Source organism: Salvia hispanica, chromosome 4 (genome assembly GCF_023119035.1).
Source record: "Salvia hispanica cultivar TCC Black 2014 chromosome 4, UniMelb_Shisp_WGS_1.0, whole genome shotgun sequence".
NCBI classification, from domain to species: Eukaryota; Viridiplantae; Streptophyta; class Magnoliopsida; order Lamiales; family Lamiaceae; genus Salvia; species Salvia hispanica.
Genome location: NC_062968.1, coordinates 23,326,285 through 23,353,465, shown reverse-complemented (window position 1 = coordinate 23,353,465; position 27,181 = coordinate 23,326,285). Strand labels below are relative to the sequence as shown.

The window sequence follows — 27,181 nt, the reverse complement described above, 5'->3', positions numbered from 1 at the left end:
ATGATTCAAAGAGGAAAAAATCATTGGTGGAGAATAAAATAAGATAGATACTTTTTGCTAAAAAAGGAAACGAGTCTAATATGTTGGGACATCCCAAAAAGGAAAGTTGGTCTAATACCTTGGGACGGAGGGAGTATTTGACAGTTAAATTAAAAATTACCACACTTATTTTTATTGATTACCTCAATTTCAAAATAACAATATACTTTTTAATATACATAACAAAAATCGAACCGAACCAAAAAACCCAAAGATAATAAAACAAAAACAAAACCGAATCGAGAAACCGAAAAAAAAATGGAACCAAATTTAATAAACACATATATGATGAACGTGACACACATAAATAAAGCTATGCCTCTCACACTAGTTATAAATTTCCTTGATCACAACAACCAAAAATGAAAAACCTAAACAAGAGAATGAACAATAAGATTAAGGTCCTCCACACTCACAGCACCATCTCCATCCCCATCCATCGCTCCCACAATCTCCCTACAATCATCCAGCGACAGCTCCACCCCCAACTCACAAACGCCTCGGTGGAGCTCCTCCGCCGTCACGACGTCGTTCTCCTGCAGGTTGAGGCCTCGGATGGCCGCCTTGAGCGGTCCGAGGCCGCTCAATTGGAGGCTGTGCGTGTTCATCTCGACGAACTCGGCCAGGCTCAGCTGCCCGTCGCCGTGCATGAGGGATTGTACCTCGCGCTCGGTGACGTTGTACCCGAGCGAGGCCATGATCCCGCCGAGCTCCTGCGCGTTGATCGAGCCGTCGTTGTCGGAGTCGAAGGCGCGGAAGGCCTCGATGACGCCGAGGATGTGGTTGAGAGCGTCGACGTCGACCGGGGTGGGAGTTGGCTCATGAGACATGGTGTGGTTTTGGGATGGGGATTTTGGTTCAGGGTTTAGGGTTTATTTATAGGAGGGAGAGAGAGGGGAATAAATGAATATATGGGGCAACTTTAATTGAGGTAGTTGTAGCATAGATGCTTATGCTTTGGATATCTCTATTCCTAATTTAGTGGAGAGGGTATAGGATTCTGGTGGGCCCACTATAGATTGTACTATGAGCTTTAGAGTGAGTGACGGATGGAGCCTGGAGGTGGGGTTGGATTATCTGGGTACACCGAGTGTTGTAAAATTCCGCATTCATTAGTTCGACTATCCATGTCAACTCTATCTCTGCTACCATCACAACCATTCTCATTTATTCTATTACTCCATCTCTTGTTAAATACCTTATTTTTCTTTTTTCATCCCTTCATCACTAATTATCCCATTTCATGATCATATATTCCACTGCTTCACCTTACTAATATTTTATTATAAAAGTAATATATAATAATCTAAATATGACCGATGTTCTACTAATTTTTTTTACTATTTTCTTTTACAAAGTGAAACAATTTCTTAAATCTAGAGCTGATAAAAAATAAAATGTCTAATGGCGGACGGTGGAAGTACTAATTTAAAAATCAGTGTATTGACAACAAATTTGAGCTAATTGACATGTTAATTTAGTTTTCTTTTTTGTTTCATTCAAGGATATAAATGATGCAATTGTTTTACATTAGTATTTACCAAATTTATAAATTTATAATTAGATTGGCATGTAGTTTTCCGTTTGAATTTGTCATCTTCGATTTCATTTTCATTGCAACCTTTAAATTTTATTCGACAAGAATTATTTCTTCTGTGGATTATTATAGCCGAAAATTTTGCATGCGTCTTTCCATTTTATAAAAAGTTTTCATTTTTGTGTTAGAAACTAAGAATGATGAAATTTTGAGAGTTATTATTACACATTTACACATTATATATATGCTGCATCGATTGAAAAAATTACAAAAGTTCAAAAATTAAAATACATTACACATAATACAATGATTACTGAATTACGATGAATGTGCTATTTCAATAATAGAATTACGGTTTAACATCTATTGAAAAGTCAAATAACAACTGTCGAAAAAAGACTGATATTAGCAAGGAAGGTAGAAAGAAAAGCAACTCACGATCAGTTTATTAATGTCTGAAGCAGTACATCAAATGGTAGTTTTATGTCATCGTTATATATTTCTAAAAATGGAAGCCATCCATGTTTGGGATGGACGATAATGTACACTACACCACAGATACTTAAATAAATAGCAAAAACACATACAACATTCATTACTTCAACAGAGAATCTCAGGACAGCAGATTCCTCACATGCGCCGATAATCCGGATTGAACGCGAGCGCCTCCTGGTAGATCAGCTCCCTCATCTGATCCTCCGTGAGAGCATGCTGCTCGAAGTCGAAGCTGAAAGGGACCGAGCAAGTGGGCTCGTCGCTGATGTCGTGGAGCGAGTTCAGGTATGGGTGGGCCAATGCGCCTTCGACTGGAAAGCCACGACAGACAAGAAACAGATCAGATGAAGGATCCATGGACGCGTAGATTATAGGAAAGTGATGATTCTAACCTGTGAGCCGTTGCCTGGGATCAAATGTCAGCATCTTCTCGACGAGATCAACAGCAAGAGGGTGCACCTGAGGGAACTTTTCGGTGAATGACTGTCGACGATAATGAGGGAGTTGCCTGATGTATCGTTTTGCATTTTCATTCAAGAGACCTAGCTCAGCCTCTGTTGGTGTACCAATCAGCTGCAAGCAAGCAAGTAGTCACACTAAAGATCAGTAATTAGATTGAAACGAATTTATGAATACATTGTGAAAACAGCGATAAGCAAGCATCGGTAGTTGAAAACAACGACTGAAGTAAATTTGACTTTATCTGAAACTAGATGATAGATACACAGAGAGATACCTCTATGAGCAGGCGTAACTGGTGCACGTGATCTCTACCAGGAAACAGTGGTTTCCGGTCCATCAATTCCATAAATATGCACCCGACTGACCATATATCGATAGCTGCAGTGTAATCGGATGAATTTAACAAAAGTTCTGGCGGCCGATACCACCTTGTGACGACATATTCAGTCATAAAATCAGTTTCAGATGTGACTCGTGCCAGTCCAAAATCACAGATCTTTAGGTCACAATTTGCATTCAGAAGAAGATTGCTTGGCTTCAAATCCCGGTGTAGGACATTTGCTGAATGTATGTATTTCAGGCCTCGGAGGATTTGATACAAAAAATACTGCAAAAATGACAATATGAGTAATTTTGCCATCAAATTTATAACAATGAATGCAGAAACTTTTTCTAAAGAAAAGTAAGTGCGAAATTGATAAACACAAAATGTAAACAAAGATTACATCTTGGATTAAGTATAAGAAAATGCTCATACACAAAATTATTTACACACACACACACACACATTAAAATCTTCGGTCTTTTTTTAAGTGCAAAAAATTATGAACTGCAAGATGATTATGAGAAGACCAACCATAATTTGATAGAAAAAAGGAAAATTCATGAACTGGAAAGTGGTAGGTGAATGTGAAATATTTTCCACCCATTTGAGGGAGGATTATAATAACATAAACAAACAAACACATCAGAGGGAGAGAGATTTTCTAGCAATTTTGGTATGTATGCTCACCTAACTACCAGAGAGAACAAGACGGAGGAACCTTATTTATCTTTTGTCACAGTGTGTCAAGTTGAGGTTGATCTCTTAAAGAAGAAACTTTGGAAAAGGCTCCGAAATCAGTAAGAAAATGAGAATCTTCTATAATTGTAATCAAACTCAAGATTATTCACACTTTTTGGTCCAATTAGATGTCTAGATTAAGTAAATTAAAAGTACCCTTCCATATCAGTCTAGCTAAGGTCAAGCCAACGAGTAGATAAAAGTAGTCTAAAGAAAGTTAAATTCGTGCTGCCTTGTTAACCGATTGCATCATAAATAAGACAAAAATTGGCGCCATGTCAATAAATTGTATGGCTAAATGAGGAAAATAAAGATCCAGTAAAACAGCCAATCATGGCATGAATAATGCTAAAATCGAACCTGACAATGCTCCTCCGACAAAGGTTGATTAGACCGGATAATTTGATGGAGGTCAGTATCCATAAGCTCATATGCAATGTAAACATCGTTAAACACTTCCCTTTGTGGCGGTGGAATTACATCTCTGATTGAAATAATCTGCACCATACAAGAATTTCATTCTATCATTAAATGAATGAAATCGTGGCAACAAAATACACGATACCTTTATTAAATGTATTAACAGATAAAATTAGGCACGTGAAAGTATGATAGATAGAAGTTGCCAAATAGCTTAGCGATTTAAAGTCTGCCACTAAACGACAAAAAGTGGATAGACAAAACAGTTAAGTGATAGGAAGACATGTTGCACAAAGTGAGGATCAAAAGGACTTTGCGAACACCAAGAGATGTTCAGCAATGGTAATAGATAACTGTAGTTTCCTTTTGAAGAAGCTAAAGTAGAACAAGTAGTTACATGACAACCCAATGAATGAAAAGAATTGGGATTTCTCTAGAAGGCAGATACCATCCAAGGAAGTCAAAAAATTTTAGAAGAATCAGTAGGCATGATGTTGTTGGATAACATGCCATCATGGCAACTAATACGGCAGCATTAACAGTATATGTGTGACAAATTTGCCCGAGGTAATAGAAACCTCATATTTAATGGCATACTCAAACAAGATTACGTTAATTATTTCTGCGATTTTTTATTCGCTAGCAAATTTTGCTTTTTAAGGGTTTAGTTCAGGGCTAATCAGACTGTAAATGTAAAAGCTCGAGCCTTTCCCCGAAGGGTCATTTTGAGGTAACAAGAAGACATAGAGAAAGTAAGCTCTAAGGAGTATACAAGTGGAAAATATGGATAAGGATAATACTTAATGCACAAGGTCTTTTGTTGGAATTAATTTACTGAGCCGAATACCCTAATTTCAAATAAGATTGGTTATTTCTGATGTAACTCTCTTAAGTTCCTTATTAAACAGTAAATACTATTATAAGAAAACAATAGTAATACATGGCTCAATCGAAGCAGCACATCAGTAAACATGCACAAGAACGTAAAAAGCCACATATCCTTCCCTTATGGCCTTATGTCAAACCCTCGAATAACTTTTAAAAGGAAAAGTTCAATAAATACCAGGACAAGTGGAAATAATTGCTATAGGAAAAGAAAATTATGTTGGTAAAAAGAATAACTCCAACTGCAAGATACACTAAATTTACTAACAGTTGGTAGTTTAGAAAAATAGTCTTCTCACACTCCACCATTATTATCACGCTGATCGAACGCTTTCGGTACCACCGCCTTTCCCTCCATGTGAACAACAACAGTAACAAATAAACTACCATGCCTAATGAATTCCCACATTTGAAATAAGATCATCATATCATAATTGCACAAATCTATACAGAGAGAAAACAAAGGGGTAAAGAGTTACTAAAAAGGGCTAGTCTTTCATAAAAGGACACTAAAACTTAACTGTATCTCTCATCATGAATCAAAAAAAATGCCAAAAACTTACTATAGAGATATAAAACTTACATTTATGGTTCATATTCCAATTTTTTCACACATTAAAAGAAAAAAAAACTTGTCTTCTTGTGCTAACCACAGATCCATAGCCATCAAATTAGGAAAGCTATGCATAGTTACTGAACACAAATTAGAATGAAATCATGTTCCTTTCTGGAAACAAAACCAACTCTTAACCTTTCAAAAAAAGGAAAACCTAAAAATAATCACCAGCCACTGAATCAAACTCATAAATCGAATCAGTAGCAGAATCACCCAAATCATAAATCAAACACAAAATGTACCTTGTAAACCAGCTTCCACAGCTCATATCAATCAGAAATCAAATAAAACTCATAGAAAAGTAACAATTACAATATAAAAAAATGAAAAAAAAGCACTAACATTTTCATGATCCATGTGACGCAGAAGCTTGATCTCACGGAGAGTCCTCTTCGCATCGATTTTATTATCGAAAGCATTCGCTATCTTCTTAATAGCAACATGCTCACCCGTCTCCGAATTCACAGCCGAGCTACCAAAAACACAAAATCAAAATCAAAACAAAATTAATCTCAGCTGCTTGTCACAAGAATCGAGGATTCAAGGTTACCAAACGATGCCGTATGCGCCTTTTCCGATTGGCATGATTGGGGGTTTGTATCTGGAGGTGACCTCGAAGACGTTGCCGAAGATGTTGTACTGGATGAAGCGGCCGCCGTGGCTGAGCGCCGCGGGAATTTGATCTGGCGTCGGTGCCGGCGGAGGATGCTGCTGCGGCTCCGCCTCAGACATCTCGTCGTCGGCCGGGTGATTTCCGTCCACCATTTTGTGAGTGTATTGTCAGTTGCTGAAGAGGAAAAAAAAAAGATGCTACTGAAAAAGGGAAACAAGAAAATGTATGTATGCTGTTCAAGTAGAAATATAAAATGTGTATGTATAGTATTTTTTTCATCCCTAGATTTTTAGGTCATCAAATTTGGGAAAATTGTAATTAATGATTATGCAAATATACAATGAAGTGGGATAAGAAGGAATACATTTTTTATTATAAAAAAATATTCGAGCAACTTGAAAACTCAAATAATCTTAACAGATGAGAGTATATTTTTTTATGTCAACATTATTTTATTTTGTATAGTCTCTTTCTTCTATTTATAGTTTTATTTTTTTCATTTTGATTTGTTCATAAAATTTAATTTAATTTTATTCAGGGAAAATTGCTCTTTCATTCAACTATTTTTTCTTTCTACTCTAACAATCACGAAATTTCAAGCATCACAAAATGACATATTCAATGATATTCAATATAAAGTTATTTAACTCTAAGTAATAAAAAAAAAACTTGTTTAAATGAACAATGCTGTTTCTAGAACGTCGTTTTCTATATAATCGAGAAAAAAAAATGAAACTTTATAATTTAATATTTTGTATTCAAACGTTATGAAGAATTTGATCAAATTTTGTGAAGTAAATAGTTATTACCCCTATATGTTTCGTTTATTTTTTAATATCTATGTTCTTTATTTCAATGTCAACATTATCTATTTATTTATTAATCTGTTTAAATACACATATAACATAGTACAAAATTTAAGATGATGTTACACAACGTGTTAGTGAAATATGACAAATTTTAACATGAAATAAGATGTGAATTTCAGTTTAAGACGATGTTACAGGTATCTGAATTCATAATTAGTTGTTTGAATCAAAGAGCGAATTATTAGAGGTTTTAATCCATAATTAAGGCTAAAGTGTGTTAGGGTTATAATTAAAGGAAGTCTATGACCTATGAAGCTCCAAATAATCAAGTGTTTGATGTTGATTCCCACTTATTTCAACCAATGCAAGTACCCAAATAGTTGAATAATAGTCCTAAGCTCATTCATTTTTTTGGATAAATTACACTTAAATCCTAAACCATTAAAATTTTAATAAGTATAACTAAAATTATTGATAATTAAAATTAAATGCACAAACAAAATTATAAGTATCCTACTCATTTCATGCATGATTGGAACATTGTAATGGTCTCGCACGAACTGAACATGAACCTAAACCAGCATATCTTAATTCTACATTTATTTGTACTAGTTCGGTGGTTAATGATAAAATGCAAATTGTTAATATTATACAAACTCCAAACTATGATCTAGACCGTTAAAAAATGTCAACAGATGACAAAATAACAACAACAAAAAATATCAACACAATTTCAATACAACATCAACCGTTGACATTGTGTTGACATTTTTTGTTACTTCTACTATTATTTTATCATTGACATTTTCTAACGATCCAGATCATAGTTTAGAGTTTGTACAATTTTTACGATTTGCATTTGATCACATCCCGTAGCCTGGTTTCAATTTTAAAACTTTTGGAACCGTATTGGGCGGTTAAGCTTGAAAAAAAACATGGAAAATCAGTAAAAAATAATGAAAAAAACTGTTGAAACACACACACACACACACACAAGAAGCACAAGAGAAAACTCAAACTGCAAGAGAGTAAAGGCAAGAAAAATGGAGTAGAAAGTAGTACAGTACAAATGAGGAGCAACAGCACCAACATTGATCAAAAAAGTTGTGCGTGTGTTTCTTATTTTATGACAAATCCTGTGCTAACTATTTCGGGATCTAAATTGTCAAATTTTGCTCAACATAAAGCAAATCCCCCAAGGCATAGCTGTGCCCAGATTATAATTTTAAAACAATCTCAAAACGGTCGGAGTTTGATGTCCGAGCCGAGCTGAGCTTACCTGCGGTCTCTCGACCTCCTCGCCTGCCTCGTGAACAAGAGGCGGGCGTGTGGACGCACGATCCGGGAGATGTTACGGCCGGTGGTTCTTGAGGCAAGTCTAGCCTGTAGCCTGCGGAAGAACCCCTCGCCGAGAGGGTCGTAATCGCCCTCGGGAGCGAATGGGGAGTCGTTCCACCCACCACCACCGCGAGTTGGAAACCTGAAGAATGTGCCGTCGAAGAGCCCGTCATCATCGTCGCCGCCACCGGAGAAGCCGTGGTTCCCCTCTATCACATAGTCGCCGAAGACGACAGCTCCAGGCATACTAGCTCTGATTGTACTGAACACGTCGCTTAGATCTTGCTCCCTCTCGAGCTTTTTCCACTTCTCCGCCAGCGAAGGATCTACGTCCCGGGGGCATGCCTTTGGGTGCTCCACCTTTACATGTTTCTTGATCTCCTTGTAAGTTCCAACAAACGAGCATTTCTCTTGTGCGCAGGCTCGTTTCTTGGAATTCAGGTACCGGCGAGCAGGCTCCAGAACAGTCCAACCTTTCACCTCCGAACGACAAAGTGGGCACAGAAGCTCGGATAATTTACTCTTCATATCGGGACAACCGGATTCTTCTGAGAAATTTAAACTAGCAATTGACCCTTGCCAGGATTGTGTTTCGGGGTTCGAGGTTGCCTTGGCAGAGGCCTTACTGTACTGCTCAAGACAGTTGGAGTATCGGTTGCTCGTAGCGCACATATAGGGACGGCAACCCTTTTCATACGAGGAACAAAGTAGGAGGACCGCATTGTGAGGAGACTCTAAGCAGATGGAACATACAGCGATGTCCCACTCTTTTTTTTCTGATGCACTCGGTTGTAGCTTTTCATGGTGCGTGTCTCCACAAGCCTTCTTACGCCGAGATGATAACTTATGCAGGATAGCTCCATGGCCGTGGGAGCCAACTTCCGACCGCATCTTCTTGGATTTTGCCATTTAAACAATTAGACCACCCGTATCACACCCCTGCCTGACCACCAAGAAACATACAATGATAAATAAACAGAAACCCGAAAGGAAAAAGCTTTTGTGAGCAACACATATATCAATCAGCATCACCCTTTTATTGTTATTTTCATTAAGAAATAGTAAAAAGTTCCAATTATCTTCTACGTCACTGTAAAGAGCTTGTTTGGTGACCCATGATTTTCCAACAATATGAACGTATTTAAGTAATCATCGACTCATCAATCAAAAAGACTATGATATATGCCAGTTCATCAATCAATGATGGTTTCAGAGATATCAACCATATTTGGGCATACAATAATACCTAAAACTACCACAGAAAAACATACAGAATGTCATTGGGACCACAATGATTTTAAACACTGGAATGGGTGGATTTTCATATATCTATCCCCTAAGTAACGGAACTGAACAAGATACAACTCCAGCCAGACTAGAAAAAACGAAATCCATAAAAGACCTACATCTGCACACATAGGGATGATCCATTTGTTGGATTCCTTTTAGCCTTTGCATCATCATACCAAGATATCTTTGTTCATAAATCACAACTCAAAAAATTATCCTGGTGAGTCATAGCAGCAATAATAAAAGATACAATATATAGACCAATAGAAAGAGAAAATTTCCTCATATATTAGCAAAACACAAACTATCATCAATTTTCCATCTTCTGAATTGTGAGATTTTAAAGAAAAAGCCATTGGTCCTATTAATGTGCCATAATAAAGATCACAGTAAACTGTAATACAATTATATGACCCAACAACGATATAGAGGCAACATAACAAGATAGTATCCAATCAAAGCATAAGATATTAAAGCAGGCAACAGCACCCTACAAGTAGAATAGAGCTGTATATATGTACATAACCTCTGTATCCACTATCTGCAAGCTTTCATTCCAAAGACTATTTTCCAGAGTTGATATAAACATATAACAAAAGATGAAAAGACTTTAAAAGATTACAGTCTTTGCTAACATGTTATCAAGTAACACCCCTAGTGTCATGAAGTTACTCGATTGTTGAAATTTTACTGGAAATCTGAACAAAGAATACCACAATTAACGGCCATATGATTGCCTATATACAGCTTCATGAATTCTTCATACGATTCCAATGCACACACGCAACATATGACCAAAATAACACTCATTTAACTAACATGTTCAAATCATAAATAGTTATCATTAAAACAAGAAAAGAATGTCAGCAAGAAAACATCTTTATGGTTCGTACAGGGGAAATGCCAAATAAACATAAAAACACTTCCAAGTTCCAATACACACACGCAATCTAGTCCTTCACACATGAATTTGGGGTTTTCAGCACCAATTTAATATATTTACCACTACTAAAACTTAATTTTCGAGAAAGCTTCCGGAAAAAACTGAAATTTAATAAATGTAGCTCACTTATTTGAAGTTCATCTGTGCACTTCATGAAAAAAGTCACCAGAATCGCAACATTGTCATCCAGAAACCCTAAATCTCAAAGCTCATCGACGAATATAGGCAAAAAAACATTAATTTACGCACTCTAAAAACCGTTTTGGATTAATTTTAAACACCTAATTATTTTCAGCTGCCGTTATTCATCACTCATCAGCGAGCCCTAGGTAACTCCATTTTCACGAATTCGGCAAGAAGAAGACCACAAAAAAGTTATCCCCTCAAATCTCACATCACCGATTTAGCAGCACGCATATGTAGAGCAGATATTCATAAATTTCAAGGAGGGAAAAAAGTCACCACCAACAACAGCCCATTGAAAAAAAATTCAGGATAAGCGCCGCTTCACCTCTTTCAGTTCAACTACTATCCATTTTATAAATTCGTATAAAAATCGGAAACGAAAAAGTAAATCGTAAATTGAAGTTTACCTGAATCTTCTCCGACGCAGTAGAAGAAATGGATGCAGAAGTTACAGTTTCAAAGCTTTTTTTACACTAAGAGAGAGGGAATAGAATTTCAGCACGAATATGTAGCAAAGAAGATTTAAAATGGCATTGATTTACCAAATTGATTAAAATTCATAAAAATGGAATGCAGATCTAAATATTATAAATATAAAATTTATATATGCATAGGTTGATTTGGATTTAGATGTTAGTGACTAATTATTGGTCTGATTTTGTGGTGTGAAGTAAATTTGAATTCATGGTATACTTATAGTTAGCATGTCGTTGCAATGAAGAGCGCACAAGCCGATTCCGCGATATGTCGCCGATTCTGCGACGGAGACGAAGTGACGGAAGGATGGCCAACCGTGATTTGAAATCAATTCTTTTATAAAAAGTACGTTATAATTTGATATTTTTTTGTTTCCAATGGTTCATTGTTATTAAAAAAGAGGGGGTTTGTTTTATTATTCTCCACCAACTAGATTTTAATTTTTATTATCGCCAACATTAGCTATTAAGTATTTGTTGCGCCGTAAAGATAAAGTAAATCTCACAATAAAATATTCAGAATGCAATTAGCCTAATTTATAAGATCAAATCATTCTTCAACGTGTACACAAAAGCTCAACACATCATTACAAAGAATAAAGATATGAGTATTATAAAAGGAATTGGAAATCAAGTTTAAAAGTTAGAAGGGAAATTAAAAGCAAATATCCCCTTAATTATATTTATAGTGAAATTTCGAAATGTTTAGTCCAAGTATATGATAGTTTATGCCTTTGATTGAAACAATTATATTTAATTACGAAGTTTCAAAAAAAAGAGAAAAAGGAACAACTAAAGAAAGGATCTTGAATCTTTTACAAAAACATTAGCATTTCCATATTTTCCATTAGTACTGTATAAAATATTTCTTGAGCCCAAAGCCTTTCTAGTTTCTTCATGCATTAATTTAACAAACTTGAGCCCAAAGTAACATAATTTTACCCACTATTTACATGTCCAAATTTTTCAAAACGATATTAACAAACTCGATATAATAGTGCTACAAAAAATTACCACACACACATATATATATAATATATCTATGTAGAAATTTAAAGGGAAATTGGTCTCTAAAACCATGAACTTTGCCAAAAATTTGGTATTTCCCATGAACTTTGAAATTGGTATATAATATCACGAACTTTACATTTTGTTTGGTATTTCCCACGGCATGTTTATTACTATATTTGACTAACTTACGAGGCTTTTTAATCATACTTGACACAATTAAATCTACATGGTTTTCAACGTGACTTTTTATCTTATATGTTATGAACTTAAAAAGTGGTTTAAAATATTATAAAACATATCACGGTTGCTTAAGTTAAATAAGATTTTGACGAAAATATCTTATGTGAGTGAGTTTGGGAAATACCAAACAAAATGCAAAGTTCATGATATTATATACCAATTTCAAAGTTCATGAGAAATACCAAATTTTTGGCAAAGTTTATGGTTTTAGAGACCAATTTCCCAAATTTAAATCAGAATCATGTTATTGAGAGAACTACAATGACTCAAATTAGCAGTAAACCAAAATCAAATCAACCAATTTAATTCATTTTTCCATTTTGCAAAATGATTTAAATGATGGATTGGATGATTCAAATTGTCTTTAATGTTGAAAAAAGGTCAACCGCTGCAGATAATGCTTAATAAAAATCAATGTAGGAGTAATATTAAGCAAATAGGTAAGTGATTGAACTTTCAAAGTCAAATGGAGGCAAAGAATTTACAAATAAATTCAGAATGAAAATCAACCAATTATGCTGGTCTTCTTCATCCACACTTCCACGAAAGTAGTCAGAAATTTCAAGAATTGAAATTTTCAATCACTTTCTATGTATTAATAAATAATATGACTAATTGTCTGCATCAACAAATGTCACTGAAATGAATAGAAATTTCACAAAACCAAGAAAATCTATAGAATAAAAGAAGCATCATTAACAGTTACTATTATCTACACTTACTTACAAGAATCACATACACTACCACACTACACAGAAATCAACATACAGAGAAAGAGAAGGGAGAGATCTTAAAATCTTGAAATAATTAAAGAGTGGAAACTCTTGAGCCTTATATTCACAAAATAATGTGAATTCCTCGGGTTTTTCGGTACGTAAACACCATCAACCTACGGAAATAAGAAAGAACCGTGTGACAGGAAGAAAAAGAAGACGGGAATAAATAAAAAACGATCATTTAGTTCGTTTAGAAGTGAGAAGCATGTGTTCTAGTAGTAGTTTTATCGTTATTCATCAATTATTTCGTATTGTGGTATTGATGGAGACAGGGATTCATCGTTCGTATATTGCATGAGCTAACGGTTGTGAGGCTTACCTCGACTGTCAAAACTGCCAGCCAACGCTGTGAGAGGTTGATGAAAGTGGCTGCTTCACAAAGGGGTGGTTTAGGAGCTGGGCAGCTGTTGGGCGTAAGGTTGGGTCGACTTGTAAGCACTGAAGTATGAAATCACGTGCATCACTTGAAAGAGTATTCGGGACATCTGGTCTCACGCCCTGTCCTATGTGGAATAAAGCCGTCATCTGTCATCAGAGAGAATGACTATCAAGATCTAAATTCGTAAGTGGGATATTATCAATACAACCATACCAAGAAACGCCGTGCATATATAAATGCGAACGCAATAGTGTTCCGTGATAGCAAGAAGAAGACGGAAAAATGAACTTCACGAGTGATAAAACTGAGTTCGACAGTTGATGGCAATCATGAGAAACTCGACGGAGATATACATTCAGAACTATCGTAAATCACACACAACTGACAAAATACCTCAACGCAAGAAGCCTTCAAGTCATTTAAAAAATCTAAAACACTTACATATTCCAAACCAAAATAAGGAAATCGTCTGGTCAACATCTCCAAGACTGTACATCCGAGACTCCATATATCTGCTGCAAGCCCATAGCCCTTGCTCAGAACAACCTGCAGCAGCACGAGATGCTATTAAGTAGATGTAGCATATCCTTCGATACAATTTACTGTTCTGAAAGACACAACAACCTCCTATCCTTAAGCAGATTTACATTTCATCAATTTGAAATACTAGACACTCCATGAGTATTATGCTTGCACTAAATTTCATAAGGGAGTGTTTACGTTGGGTGATATATTGAACGGCGTGTTTACTTTGTGTTACTTTTATTATCTATTTAAGCCGTCACCCAAAGTAAATACCCAAATATCAAACAAATCAATATCTAAACGAGTATAATAGAGACCTCAGGAGCCATCCAAAATGCAGTCCCCTTGCAAGACTTCACATCATTCAACTTGGCAGCCTGCATAATTAAATAATCACAAAAGAGACATGACGATATTATTTATCAAACCATTTGCATGCCATGAGAAGCATTGTGCAAAATGTGCATATAAACGTATACGCTGCATATATATTTATAAGGGGAAAATAAGAGATTACCTTAGCAAGACCAAAATCAGCAAGCTTAACCAAACCATTTGTGTGCACCAATATATTTGCACATTTTATATCTCTGCAACATGCAAGACAGAAAGATAAGAATATTGAACATTAGAACTCCGTTTAACAGAAGTTACCCATAAATAAAACCTACGATCTAATAAAGCTAAGCTCCCTTAACATAGGAAGTAGTCTTAATATAATTATTGTGAAGCCTTTCTTCCTCGGATGCAAGTCATGGGACTAGGTTGGATTCCAGCATTTTACAAGAAAAAGTTATTTAAGGATAATTACACAAAGAATATGGTTAATGCTGCAAGCAATACAATGTTGCGGAAAAAGGTGTATGCTGTAATGACAAGAAATTGAAGATTAAACACCCAAAAGGTATAGGTTCATCACCTATGGATGACATCTCTGTCATGCAGATACTTCAAACCATGTAGAATCTGCCTTGTATAATTGGACACTTGTGGAACTCGAAGGTCATATTTCTGGTAAAGTCTCAAAAGGGAGCCTTGTGTCACCAGCTCAAGAAAAATACAGAGATGCGACCCCTTCTATTTTATCAAAAACAGGAAAATACTAGAAGTTAGGATAACTTACAATGATGGGCAAAGAAGAAAGCAGATGATGATACTGTGGAGAATCTAAAATGAAATTAAGAGAAAGAAAGGACAAAAATATTCCAACAAGTGGTACCTTCTCTGTCCCATAATACCGGACAATGTTCTCGTGTTCAAATTGACTCAGAAGAGCAATTTCCTGAACAGATTAAGAGGAATTAGAAGATTAGAAGTGTTGGAACAGAACACAAAAGTAACTTCCTCATAGGTTAGTTTTAAAAACAGAGATGGTTAGTAAACAAGCTTCATTACAAAACTGCTAGACCTGTTCAAGTTGGATGACACATTGCTTTCCGTCCTCTCCGTGATCAAGCAAAGACACTTCCTTTACAGCAAAAAAGAATCCACCACTGCATCATATAAAATAATGAAATTACTTTCTTCTCGAAATTCAGTCTTAGTACATATTACAAAGCTCCGAATTATCAGCAGTTATTATTATGTCATAAAACGGGCAGAGATTGTTGAGATAATATACTGACTTGTTACAAGAAAACACTTCTGCAACTACTTCTCTGCTAACAAAAGACTAACAATTCACCACTAATATTATTTAGGTTTCTTTCTAAGTAAATTCAGAGCAACTTCAAGATCCTCCCAAAACTATGCCCCAAACTAATTTTACAGTCAATAGATACAAAAGTCTACATTTAACAACATGACAATACACTCTAAATCCTAGAAATTCAACAATACAAGCAACAAATAGCTGCACACTCAAATAATGTACTTACTCCGCAATTCCTTCATACACAGATCCAAATGTTCCACGCCCCAAAAGCTCGCCCTTCTGCCAGTCATGAATAACGTGCCCATATCTATCATGAGATGAAATGCTAGACAAAGGCTCAGTCATGGAACTTGAGGAATCATCCTCATTTGAGGAGAAAGAGCATGACTCCGACAATGCCCGGTTCTCTTCTATTGTCAACCCCCCTATCCTCGCACCCTTCTCTTGCTCGGTCCTATCCCGGCCAACCCCCTCAGTCTCTCCATTATTCGAAAAGAATCTGCTTTGAAACTTTAGAATACATGGATCACTCTCCCGCATAAAACCTGCCTTCGTATCCCAATCGGGCACCACTATAGTCGGCCGCGCCCCCTTAATACCATTCATTCGAGTTGCTTTCGATTTCACTCTTAACTTATCACTATAATTTACACCATCCTCTAACCTCTTCGATACCCCACTTTCCCCCAATTTCTTACCATAACTATTATCTAAATTTCCAACACACAAACCCTCCATCTTTCGATTAATCACATCAAAAGCCCCAATATAACCATCACCATAAGAATATTGAACAACATCATCACAATCAACTTCAATTTCTCCATACAAAGGCTCCAATTTCTTACCGGAAGAAGAAGAAGAAGGCCCCACCTTCACGGCCTCATATTCCTCCGGCGAAATAGCGAAATCGTCTATTCCAGAAAACCCAAAGGCTTCGCAGATAACCTCAAATCCGCCCTCGGTCCCATCCACGCGGAAGCTCGTCGTGTTCGCGGCGTACGAATCCAAATAGCTCGCGCGCTGGGACTCCTCCGGCGACGACGAAGCGGAAGTAGACGGAGAGAACTCGTAGGTGACATTCCTGAGTGCGTTGCTCCGTTCAAGCCTCCTCGGCTTCGCCGGCCGGCGGCTGGAGCTGGAATCTGGGCGCCTATGGGAGAAGAGCTTCGGAAATCGATGCATTTTCATCACCCGAAGCAAAATCCATCAATTGGGAAGCAGAAATCTCAGCTCTTTTCTAGGAATTGGATTCGATTTCGAACTTAATTCCTCGTCTGTGATCTTCAATAATTGCGCGGAATTCGTGGAATTCAGCTACTTTTTGGGCTCCGAGCAAAATCAGCAGTGTGTGTGTGAGAGGGAGAGGGAGAGGGCGAGGGGAGGGAAGAGAGAGAAGCAAAACGGCGCCAGAGTGTCAGAGAGAAGAGCGAAGGATCAAAGAACTGATTTTTTTGTATACGTACAATCTGAATTTTCATTCTCTTCAATTGGTCAATAATTATCTTTTTGTTTTGTTATTTAATTCGGAGGAAAAAAGGCATCTTATATTTCTCTCATTAATAGCAAAATTACACTTTTGGCTGCTTGTTTTATACACTTTTTATTTATGTAAGCATTTTTGTTTAAAAAAAATATTTTTAACTCATTACTCATATAGTATTAATTTAAGAAATACTTATTTTATCCGTTCCATAATAACATTCCATAATAATATACACTTTGAGTTGTACATTGTTTTTAATGCATAATTGATAAATAAATAGAAAAATAAAAAAAAAACTAGTCAATGAAGTATATTATTAGTGGAAAACAATATCTACCTGATTAGAGAAAAAAAGATTTTTCAAATTTAAAAATTACATATTCGTATGAGACAGACTAAAAACATACAAATAAAATATAAAAATATAAATTTAAATTCATTTTCACATTTATGACTTTTGGTTACGGTCAACTTAAACTTTTTGCGTATGCAGTATATATTGAGTGACAATGAATTGAATTAATTTGAATGTCTCCATTAGTTTATTGCGTGTGTTCACATATATCTTTGTTCCTAAATAATTTCAAGGGAATCCTAAATAATTGGATATAGTATTATTCAATTGTATTTTCTCTTCGTCCAATAAAAAATAAATCATTTCCTTTTTAATTTTCTCAACTGAGATGACTCACTATTAAAATTGAAAATACATGTCTACTTTAGAACATCCGCAGCGGTGCTCAAAACGCTGTCCGTCCGTCCATGTCAGTGGCAAGGACGACCTCGTCCGCCACTGCGAGCTGTCGGTCCGTGCCAGCGGCACGACGCTGCTCTTAGCTAAGAGCACGTCTGTGCCGCTGAGCAGCCCTACGTGGCGTCTTCTTATTGGCCAACGGCATAGCCGTTGACATATTCAATTTTTTGTATTTTTTTTAAAAAAATTCGAAATTTATTTAAAAAAATGTTTTTAAATAATTCCCACTTCCCAAAAAAATATATCTGTTTTCTACCCACTTTTAATTTATTTCACAATTTTTTTCCTCCAAAATTCACATTTTCATCTATAAATATCCCCACTTCAACACAAAAAAAATCACATTCTCATCTATTCTATCATCTACATTCTCATTTTTTTCTTTTTTATCTAAATTCCCCGTCCCCCCTCCACCGGTTGGAACCACGTTTGTTGGCCCTTTTCTTCCCCTGCCCAAAACGCAATTTACGGCCCCCCCCCAAACCCAAGGGCAGCTCCGGGTGCTCCGTCCCCCCGGTAAAACGACCAAATGCCCCCCGGGTTCAGGGGCCCCGGGGGCCGGATCGGGAGGGCAACGGCCCCTCCTCTTCTTTTATTCCTTCTCTCCACATTCCTCTCCTACCATCTTCGGGCACCCCCCCCCGTACCCCGGGGTGAGATGATGGCGAGAAAACGCCCCAAAGGGTCGGGGGCCGGGCCCCCGGGGTAACGAGGGGGAACCCCTTTCTAAACCCCCGGGCCGGGACCCTTATCGCAATGATAGATAGGCGAAATTTCCCTCTTGGGATCCGGAAAAATCAAAAATTTCCCGGGGTATTACCCCCAAGAAGGGGCCCGTTTTATTTTCTAGGATTTTAATTATGTATTTTTATTTTTTAAGATTTTAATTATGTAATTTTAAATTTTTAATGCATTTTAATATTGTGGAAATGTTTTTATTTAAATTGAATAATAGAATGGTGGGACCCTTGAGCTTGTCCTTAGCTAAGAGCATGAATGTGGGTGTTGTGCTCTTAGCTAAGGACAAGGAGTAAAAGTGTGTCCAGGTCCACTTCCGTGCTCTTACCTAACATATAAAATAAAGCTATATAAAATCTCGTGCCATAAAAGGAAGAGCGATGCAGAAACGAGGGCCGCTAAGTTGGCCAGTCAAGAAAAAGAATAAACGTGACTCGGTAATCCATGAACATGAAACAGGGTTCGTAACTTGTAATTTTGGAGTATCATTTCATGTATGCCATCTAAACAAGCTACCTGAACCACTATACCAACTAGGCAAAATAGATTCGACTCATCCATCCATCGTTACACAGCCCTTAAATTTATGTTTATTTGCCTATAAAAAAAAATTCAATTTGATTTGGATCATCTCTCTCACACACAACACTCCCAAACACAAAGAACACAATGAGTTCAAAGGGCTGGTGAACTGAAACTCTGTGGTAACAAGATAATAATATATAGACAAGATATGAATAATAGTTGAAATTTTTTGCACCAGCAAAACAGTAAATGAACAACATTCTTCGATGACATATCAACCCGGGTTTTTCACACGATAACAATTCAGCAAGGTTTATGCACATGGCTGAATGGCACAAACCAACGAACAGCTAAAGACTCAGACGACATGAATAGCTCCAGTCTCTCTCGTTCGGGTACTTTCAGCACAGATTAAATAACGGTGGATACTCTTTGCACAGGAAGGTTATTCAGAGGAATGAGATATCCAATATATCAGTCCACTGCATTAAGATTTTTCCAAGATCAGGAATGATCATAATCAACGTAGTAGTTCATTTATGCCTTTATATCACATGCGCAAGGGCAAATAGGGGCAAGACAGTCGCACCTGATTAACACAAAGACGCATTGAAGAACACCTGCGATTCCAGTCCACGCTGAAGGACCAGTCTCCACCAGTGCATCTTGTATCAAGAGTCCGACTGAAGCAGCTAACGAGACAAATGACACAACATATGCAATGAAAAGCCAGAGTTTCAACCTGTTGAGAACAGAAGTGAAGAAGTAACCACAGAGGTAAGATGGGAAACATCATAACCTTTATTCGTAAACTCAGTGCTTCCTCGTTTCATGACATAAATGTAGGAGGAAGATGCAATATAGACTTCAGATATGAAAAGCCACTACAATGATTTTTCCAATACTCTACTAAACTACTTGGCAATATGAAATCCAATACCAAAACGTTCACTTATTAAGAATTTTAATATCATCAAACATTGTTATTTCCTCGTTTCACAGTATAAAAGTAGGAGAAAGATGCAATCAAGACGGCATCTATGAAAAGCCACTACAATGATTTCTCCACCAATAGTACTAACTAAGCTACTTGGCCATATGAAATTCAATACCAAAACATCGACTTATTAAGAATCTTGACATCATCAAACATCGTTATTCCCTCAACTTCTCCCCTAGCATTACTGACATCCAAACACATTTATACTAATACCATCAAAACATGGTGTCCTCAATTCTTCTAGCTAAGTCCTGCTGATTGAACTCATCAAGAATGCATAAAACTGTAATCGAGAAAACATATGACTAAAATCGAAGTTTTTATCACATCATAAAGTAAAAGCTCCACCCAAAACTAACCAATCATCTCCATCAAGTTGCAAATTGCAAATATGATCATCAAAATCACAATTTTATCAATCTTTTATCCAAACTTCCACCCCTTAATTTAAAAAATTTACAACACACCACACCCTAATTAGAGAGTTTTCACGAAAAAAATTATCAAAAATAAATGAGAAAACTGGTAATAACCTCCATTCACCCTCATCGTATGGCGAGTAATCAATATCCTCTTTCCTCACGCAATTGAACATCAGAGCAGACAACGAAGCGAAAATTCCTATAAAAACAAATAATTAAATTAAGCAAAAAAGAATGAATTTGAGGCATAATTCGCACGCAAATACCTGGTAGGTAGTGGAGGAAAGGGACTTGTACGGCGCTGCACACGACGGCATCCACCCAAAACCACCACCCAGCGCCGAACACCGCGCCGGAGATTCCCGGTCCGAATATTGCCAAAAGCTCAGACAACTCCATTTATACGCAACTACTGATTCCGAGTAGGGTGATTTTGATCGTTTTCGATCCGCCGATTGTCGGATTGGATCGAAACAACCTCGAATTGGGGCAAATTATGATGAATTGGAAGTGAGGGGTTCTAGAATTGGAGGAGTTTTGAGTTAGGGCTTTGATTCAACTAATAATGGCGTATAGAAAAATCCTTTCTTTTGATTGAACTCTCTCTCTCGAGACATAGAATTCAACAATTTTTAACGACAAATTTTTTTATATTTAAATTCAATTTAGATGTTAATTGATCTCCATTTTGAAATTGATTTCCGAATGACAATCCAAATTAATAACTATCTAATTCCAAAACGAGAAAATTCGAAAAAAGGATTAATTTCGCTGACATTTCGAAATGAGGAATTAATTTTGCTGACCTTTCAAAATATGGGTCCGAGGTATGCGAATTTTTTGGAATAAGATTTTTTATGCATTTTATTTTCTTTTTAATGATTATTTGGTTCCTAACATTTTTTAATTAACTAAATTACCCTCCATAAATTTTAACACAATTTATAAAAATTCGCACCCCCTCGTATAAGCCTCTCTAAAAAACACAGGGTGCACCTTCCTCCCTTTGGTCGACAAATAGAACATCCCGGGATGGTCAAGGAACAAATCCCTCACATTCAATTCAATCCCAAACCACTGCCTAAAGCGGCTTATTTCTCCACAGTCAAGCTCAAGAACTCGTGCACCACCCCAACCGCCCGCTTCTCCATCCTCATCGCGCCATTCTTACTCCTCCTATTCTCCTTGGCAGTCATCTCCTCATACGGACCAATGTAGGGAAACCTCTGCCATTCCTTAACTTTGGCCTTAAAATTCTTCCCTAGCCGCATTCCCGGCAGAAACCCTGCTTGAGACTATACTACAGCTTAGTCCTATCCACGCTGCATTCCTCTCTACAACACTCCGTCATTCTCCAATTCTCCACTGCAGGAACTAAACAATCCCTAAATTCACCGTTGTCTTTCAAAACCAAATAATGGGTATTGATCTCATTGCCGTCTTCTAATGCGAAAACCTTGGGATTTCTTGAAATTATGGAGTCCTCGAAGTCATCGGGCAGCCCCAGTTCCTTCCAGACCTTGAAGATCGCCCGAAGAGGTAGTTTTTTTGTGAGGGACATGGACAAAATTTTGACTAATCGGGTAATGGCGAGCGGCAGGAATTTTTCGATGGACTCCGACTCTTGGCGGAAGATTTGGAGGGCGGCGGGAGTAAGGGAGCAGAAGGGCTGGAGCTTGTTGGGGATGTTGAAAATGTGGAAGATGTGGGGGTATCTGCGGAGGAAGTCGGCGGCGCCGCGGTTGAGGTGGATGCGCTGGGATAGGTGGCTGATGAAGTCGAGGGCTGGAGCTTGTCAGGGTTGGATGATTTTTTATAAATTGTGTTAAAATTATGGAGGGTAATTTGGTTAATTAATAAATGTTAGGAACCAAATAATTATTAAAAAGAATAGAAAATGCATAAAAAACTAAAAATCCCTTATTCCGAAAAATTCGCATGCTTCGTACCCATATTTTGAAAGGTCAGTGAAATTAATCCTTCATTTCGAAAGGTCAGCGAAATTATTCATTTTTTCCGAATTTTCTCAAAACTTTCAAAACTAAACAGAATTCACACATCACCTATACTAAGTTATTAAAATGCAGTTTAGATTGAAAAAATAAAATAAAGTATCAAGTCCCAATTCACTATCATTAAATAGTTAGTCATCTAATAATTGAAAAACTAACACATTTTTTACGGCAAAATTTAATTATATTTAAATTCAATTTGGATGGTAACTGAATTAAATAGTAATAAAAAAATTTGTTGGACTCTAGATCTTTGACGCAAGATGAGTAGCGAAAGAATTGTCCAAATTGCCATTTGAAGGCCTTAAAGGACATTTTCGTCCGGAAAAAAGTTCAAAATACCTCAAATGATATTAACTTGTAGTTCACGGACCTAAAATTATATTTTCAAAATTCACTGATTTAAAATGATACTTTGGCGTGAACCTAAAAAGATGTTCCCTAAAAAATATAAACTGCGTTAAATACGAATTAGTTTTTTAATGAAACATTAGAATCTACTAGTAGTAATTTTCAGCCATGGAAATATTTGTAGTAACCCTTTTAAAAAATAGTCCACCTTTACCATTTTGGATTCTCCTAAAATTAGTTTATTCAATAAGTTTTTATTTAATTATTTCTAATGAACTGGGTCTCATTGTATCATCTTGTTTTTGTGCAATTTCAATTTGCAACAAGCTTTGCTTCTTTTGTTTTTCAAGCAAGAAGAAATCTGCAAAAATGGCTTACAATCTTCAACCACTCATCACCATTCTTGAAGGAATCCTTGATCCTCACCAATCACGATGGATTGTTGATGAAAACAATCCACAACTCCAATCCCTCCTTGATAAAGCCACCTCTCTTCAGCACCTCCTTGATCGTAAATCTTCATTCACCAAACTAGACACCCAAATAAGAGAAGTAGCACACCAAGCTGAAGACATCATTGAATCCCACATGGTTCATCACATGCTCTCCGGATCGGATTGTGTGAGGTTCACTTTGTCCACACCAGATCTGCAGCAAGTAATACGAGATCTTGATTCTGTTATGGAGCAAGCGGAGAAGCTCGTGGAGATGGAGGATACTAAGATGCCGCGAGAGCTTCATTCTGCTATGGAACAAGTGAAGCTTGTGGATAAGAAGATGCCGTCTAGCAGTTCATCGAGTTCCAAGAGTGTTGTGGTGGGAATTGATGCAGATCTGATGCATCTCAAGGATCGGCTGGCCGGGATGCAGACAAAGCTGGAGATCGTCCCCATCGTTGGTATGGGTGGAGTAGGTAAAACCACTCTTGCTCGAAAGCTTTATGAAGATCCATTGATTGTTGATCACTTTGCATATCGTGCTTGGACCACTGTCTCACAAGATTACAATATGCCACAAATTCTCAAAAGCCTTCTTCGTTGCATAATTGGACAAGAATGTGATCAACATACTGATGAGTTAAAAGATATGTTGTATAAGAGCTTGTTTGGTAGAAAATACTTGATTGTGTTAGATGATATATGGAGCACCAAATTCTGGGATGAGATAAGGATGTACTTCCCGGACAACAACAACGGGAGTCGCATTGTGATCACCACTAGGGAATCTGATGTGGCGAACTATGCTGACTCTTTGAGTTCGCATCATCAAGTGCAACTGCTTAGTAAGTCTGAAAGTTGGAATCTGCTTCGCCAACTTGTGTTTGGAGAAGAGGATTGCCCTCTTGTATTGCAAGAGATTGGTCGAAAGATTGCCAACGATTGCGGTGGGCTTCCTCTAGCCATCAGTGTGATTGGAGGGCTGCTATCTAAGATGGAAAGATCAAAAGATGTTTGGAAGAAAATTGGGGACAATGTAATAGCAGCAAAATCAGATGGGCAATGCTATAGTATATTGTCTTTAAGTTATAACCACTTGCCGAATCACTTGAAACCATGTTTCTTATACATGGGAGCTTTCCCTGAAGACTACGAGATTAGAGGCTCCAGACTCGTACATATGTGGATTGCAGAAGGATTTGTAAAATCAAATGGGGAAAAAAGTTTGGAGGAAGAGGCTGAGGATTGGCTAAAGTCTCTAATAGAGAGAAATCTATTTCTAGTTAGAAAATACAAAAAGAATGGAAAACCAAAGAGTTACAGCATGCATGATATGTTGAGGGATATATGCATCAGGAAATATAGTTTCCCAACTGAAATATTTGAATTTGTCAACCTACGTTTCTTAGGTATCTATGGTGATTTAACTATACCAAGAGGAATATCAAGATTGTGGAATTTGTAAACCTTGATTGCTCGTTTTTGCAATTTGGATGTGCCGTCTTAGGTATGGCAGCTCTGTGATTTAAGATATCTCAATGTGCGTGGAATTGAGTTATTAAAAGATAGGGAAATGACCTACAGTGTCCTGAAGAAGCTGCAAATGATGGCATTGAATCTACGTGAAGAGGAGGCAACAAGTTGGGATGGTTTCCTTAAAAGCATTCCAAATATCAAAAAGTTGTCAATTCGTGATTACCTCGAATCTACATCTATGGAAATTGATCTTAGCCATGTTCACAAGCTCGAAATATTAAAATGCAGTTTTTTCAGAACTATATCCTCTCCAGACGGCTTCCCTTGTCGTTTCAAAGTTATATTTCCTTGTAATATTAGAAAACTAGTTCTAATTAGATGTGAAATGATTTTGGGAGCGTGGACGACTCTCTGTGCACTACATGAGCTGGAAGTGCTCACTCTAGATTTCTGCAGTTTTAAAAGGGAGGAGGAGACATGTGACGAAGAGTGGGAGTTAGCAGATGGAGATGTTTTCCGCTCACTGCAGGTTCTATGTTTCGTAGGTTTGGATCTTGTGCGTTGGATAGCCGATGAGACCAATTTTCCTAGGCTTCGCCACCTCCATCTGTATAGTTGCTACGATCTAGAGGAAATCCCAATTGGCATTGGAGAAATCCCAACACTCCAATTAATCGTGTTAGAACGATGCAGCAAATCCATAGTGGCGTCAGCAGAAAGGATTGTGGAGGAGCAATCTGAAAACGGAAACGAAGATCTCAAACTCAGTATAAAAAAAACATCCAACTGGTGATGGCACTTCCAAAAGGTAATTAACCATTTCTTTAACTTAAGGTTTTGAATGCTAAGTTGTATGCAGCACTGTGATTTTGATAATGCTGTGTTAAAACTGATGAAAATGCTCAGTAGTAATGATATTAATGCCCTGTTAATGCTAATGCTGATGCTAATAATCTCAAGTGATGTTGTAATAATGTATTGTATCAGGCACCAAAGAGGAGGGCCAGGACCAGGACTTATGATGAAGAATCAGATGCCCCCGAATGGTTTGATCTTGTGTTGTCCTTGAATTCTCTGTTGTCATGGGATAGATATTGCAATATTAAACAGTAAAATATGTCGTTTTGGTTGATGCCTATAATATCTCGTAAATAAGTAATCAAGCTATGTCATTGTCAAAATCTTAATTGATACAAAATCGTAACAAACTGATAGTTTTGTTGGAAAATTAGAACAAATTCAATAGATCAATATTTAAATGTAGTAGCAGCTAGATTTCTCCAAGTGTACAACAGGTACTTTCTTACAAGCCTTTGCTTATTGCATATTGGTAAATCCAGGTTTCTGATGGACTTTTAATTTCTAAATTTATTTTACGGTTTATCTTATTAAATTTTGCATTGAACAATAATAGTAATTTTGATTATGCATGGTGATATTAAATTTAATATGGGGTGTTTAATATTGTTGCTTGCAGACTTTAGAATCTTCCACATAGCCAATACTGAGAGTCATAACCAACCAAAGAGTGTCGGAATCAAGGGCATTCGGAGTAGAAGCCACCCCAACAAGGGTGATATTTCCCCTTCTATTTTGTTGTGTGAATTTGATGTGATATTTTTGGACATAGATCCAATTGCATGTTAAAAGAGCAGACCCTTACTGTGATAAGAAAAGTAGCCTCAAAATGGAGTTGAAGAAGTAGAGGAATTATTGCTGTAGAGGTCAAAAGCTTCGCCATAAGATGCAGATTTTTTACCATGTTTAGCTACTTCTGACCGTCAACTTTAATTGATTATGTGCTAGTAAATGTAAATCTAGTTTGGCATTGACTGGAATTGCTATTTTTTTCAAAGTATTGAACACCTTACTAAGTTAGGAAGGTGGTACAAATTAGAAGCCTTAAGATTCTTTATTCCTCTCAGCCTGTTTGATTTATATAATATAGTCATAATCAAGCAATCTGATTTCTTGTTATATGTCCTTGAAATTGGATATTGTCATTTGCTATTCTCTGCTGCTTAGGAAGTTGCAAGTCAGTGATACCTCTGTTTCACATCACAAAAAGATTAATGTGTCCTTCAAATTCCAGGACCCTCTTTTCCAGCAGCGGCCTTATCCGTCCCCAGGAGCAGTTCAACGTAAAAAACTGCTGAATTTGCATCTCACTCAAATATTCAAGAGAGGGGATGGCAGTGATGGTCTTGCTGAGACTGATTGAAT

General features: G+C 37.0%; 5 protein-coding genes and 1 pseudogene across 9 annotated transcripts; all 6 read right to left on the bottom strand.

The window, feature by feature from the left end:
- Positions 1-284: 284 nt before the first annotated feature.
- Positions 285-907, bottom strand: LOC125223534 (probable calcium-binding protein CML29). Its single transcript, XM_048126721.1, has one exon. The coding sequence runs from the start codon at positions 867-869 to the stop codon at positions 411-413; it is 459 nt and encodes a 152-aa protein (XP_047982678.1). The 5' UTR covers positions 870-907; the 3' UTR covers positions 285-410.
- Positions 908-1,994: 1,087 nt separating this feature from the next.
- On the bottom strand, positions 1,995-6,335 carry LOC125223366 (mitogen-activated protein kinase homolog MMK1-like). The gene is made up of 6 exons (XM_048126488.1): positions 6,068-6,335; positions 5,860-5,989; positions 3,957-4,094; positions 2,808-3,140; positions 2,464-2,644; positions 1,995-2,382 (listed from the first exon to the last, which is right to left on the bottom strand). Exons 1-6 carry the CDS (start codon positions 6,280-6,282, stop codon positions 2,207-2,209), a joined length of 1,173 nt encoding a protein of 390 aa, XP_047982445.1. The 5' UTR covers positions 6,283-6,335; the 3' UTR covers positions 1,995-2,206.
- Positions 6,336-7,968: 1,633 nt separating this feature from the next.
- LOC125185579 lies at positions 7,969-11,441 on the bottom strand. Of its 4 annotated transcripts, XM_048082135.1 has the most exons (3): positions 11,104-11,440; positions 9,684-9,751; positions 7,969-9,220 (listed from the first exon to the last, which is right to left on the bottom strand). In XM_048082135.1, the coding sequence occupies exon 3, from the start codon at positions 9,184-9,186 to the stop codon at positions 8,215-8,217; it is 972 nt and encodes a 323-aa protein (XP_047938092.1). In that variant the 5' UTR covers positions 9,187-9,220; positions 9,684-9,751; positions 11,104-11,440; the 3' UTR covers positions 7,969-8,214. The 4 variants fall into 4 exon arrangements, with proteins under 4 accessions (XP_047938092.1, XP_047938094.1, XP_047938091.1 ...); XM_048082137.1 differs by lacking the exon at positions 9,684-9,751 and having other exon boundaries at positions 7,969-9,216; positions 11,104-11,441; XM_048082134.1 differs by lacking the exon at positions 9,684-9,751 and having other exon boundaries at positions 11,104-11,438.
- A 1,635-nt stretch (positions 11,442-13,076) lies between these two features.
- Positions 13,077-17,231, bottom strand: LOC125222999 (mitogen-activated protein kinase kinase kinase 1-like). 2 transcript variants are annotated; one of them, XM_048125940.1, is made up of 9 exons: positions 15,981-17,227; positions 15,512-15,596; positions 15,323-15,385; positions 15,023-15,180; positions 14,621-14,693; positions 14,421-14,480; positions 14,020-14,124; positions 13,519-13,724; positions 13,077-13,312 (listed from the first exon to the last, which is right to left on the bottom strand). In XM_048125940.1, the coding sequence occupies exons 1-8, from the start codon at positions 16,946-16,948 to the stop codon at positions 13,527-13,529; spliced, it is 1,710 nt and encodes a 569-aa protein (XP_047981897.1). In that variant the 5' UTR covers positions 16,949-17,227; the 3' UTR covers positions 13,077-13,312; positions 13,519-13,526. The 2 variants fall into 2 exon arrangements, 1 of the variants encoding a protein (XP_047981897.1); XR_007176645.1 differs by lacking the exon at positions 13,077-13,312 and adding an exon at positions 13,792-13,882 and having other exon boundaries at positions 13,584-13,724; positions 15,981-17,231.
- Positions 17,232-19,469: 2,238 nt separating this feature from the next.
- Positions 19,470-21,286, bottom strand: LOC125218057 (transmembrane protein 50 homolog). The gene is made up of 4 exons (XM_048119654.1): positions 20,949-21,286; positions 20,794-20,881; positions 19,850-20,002; positions 19,470-19,742 (listed from the first exon to the last, which is right to left on the bottom strand). Exons 1-4 carry the CDS (start codon positions 21,079-21,081, stop codon positions 19,706-19,708), a joined length of 411 nt encoding a protein of 136 aa, XP_047975611.1. The 5' UTR covers positions 21,082-21,286; the 3' UTR covers positions 19,470-19,705.
- Positions 21,287-21,624: 338 nt separating this feature from the next.
- LOC125220698 lies at positions 21,625-25,217 on the bottom strand (annotated as a pseudogene).
- Between the last annotated feature and the right edge of the window lie 1,964 nt (positions 25,218-27,181).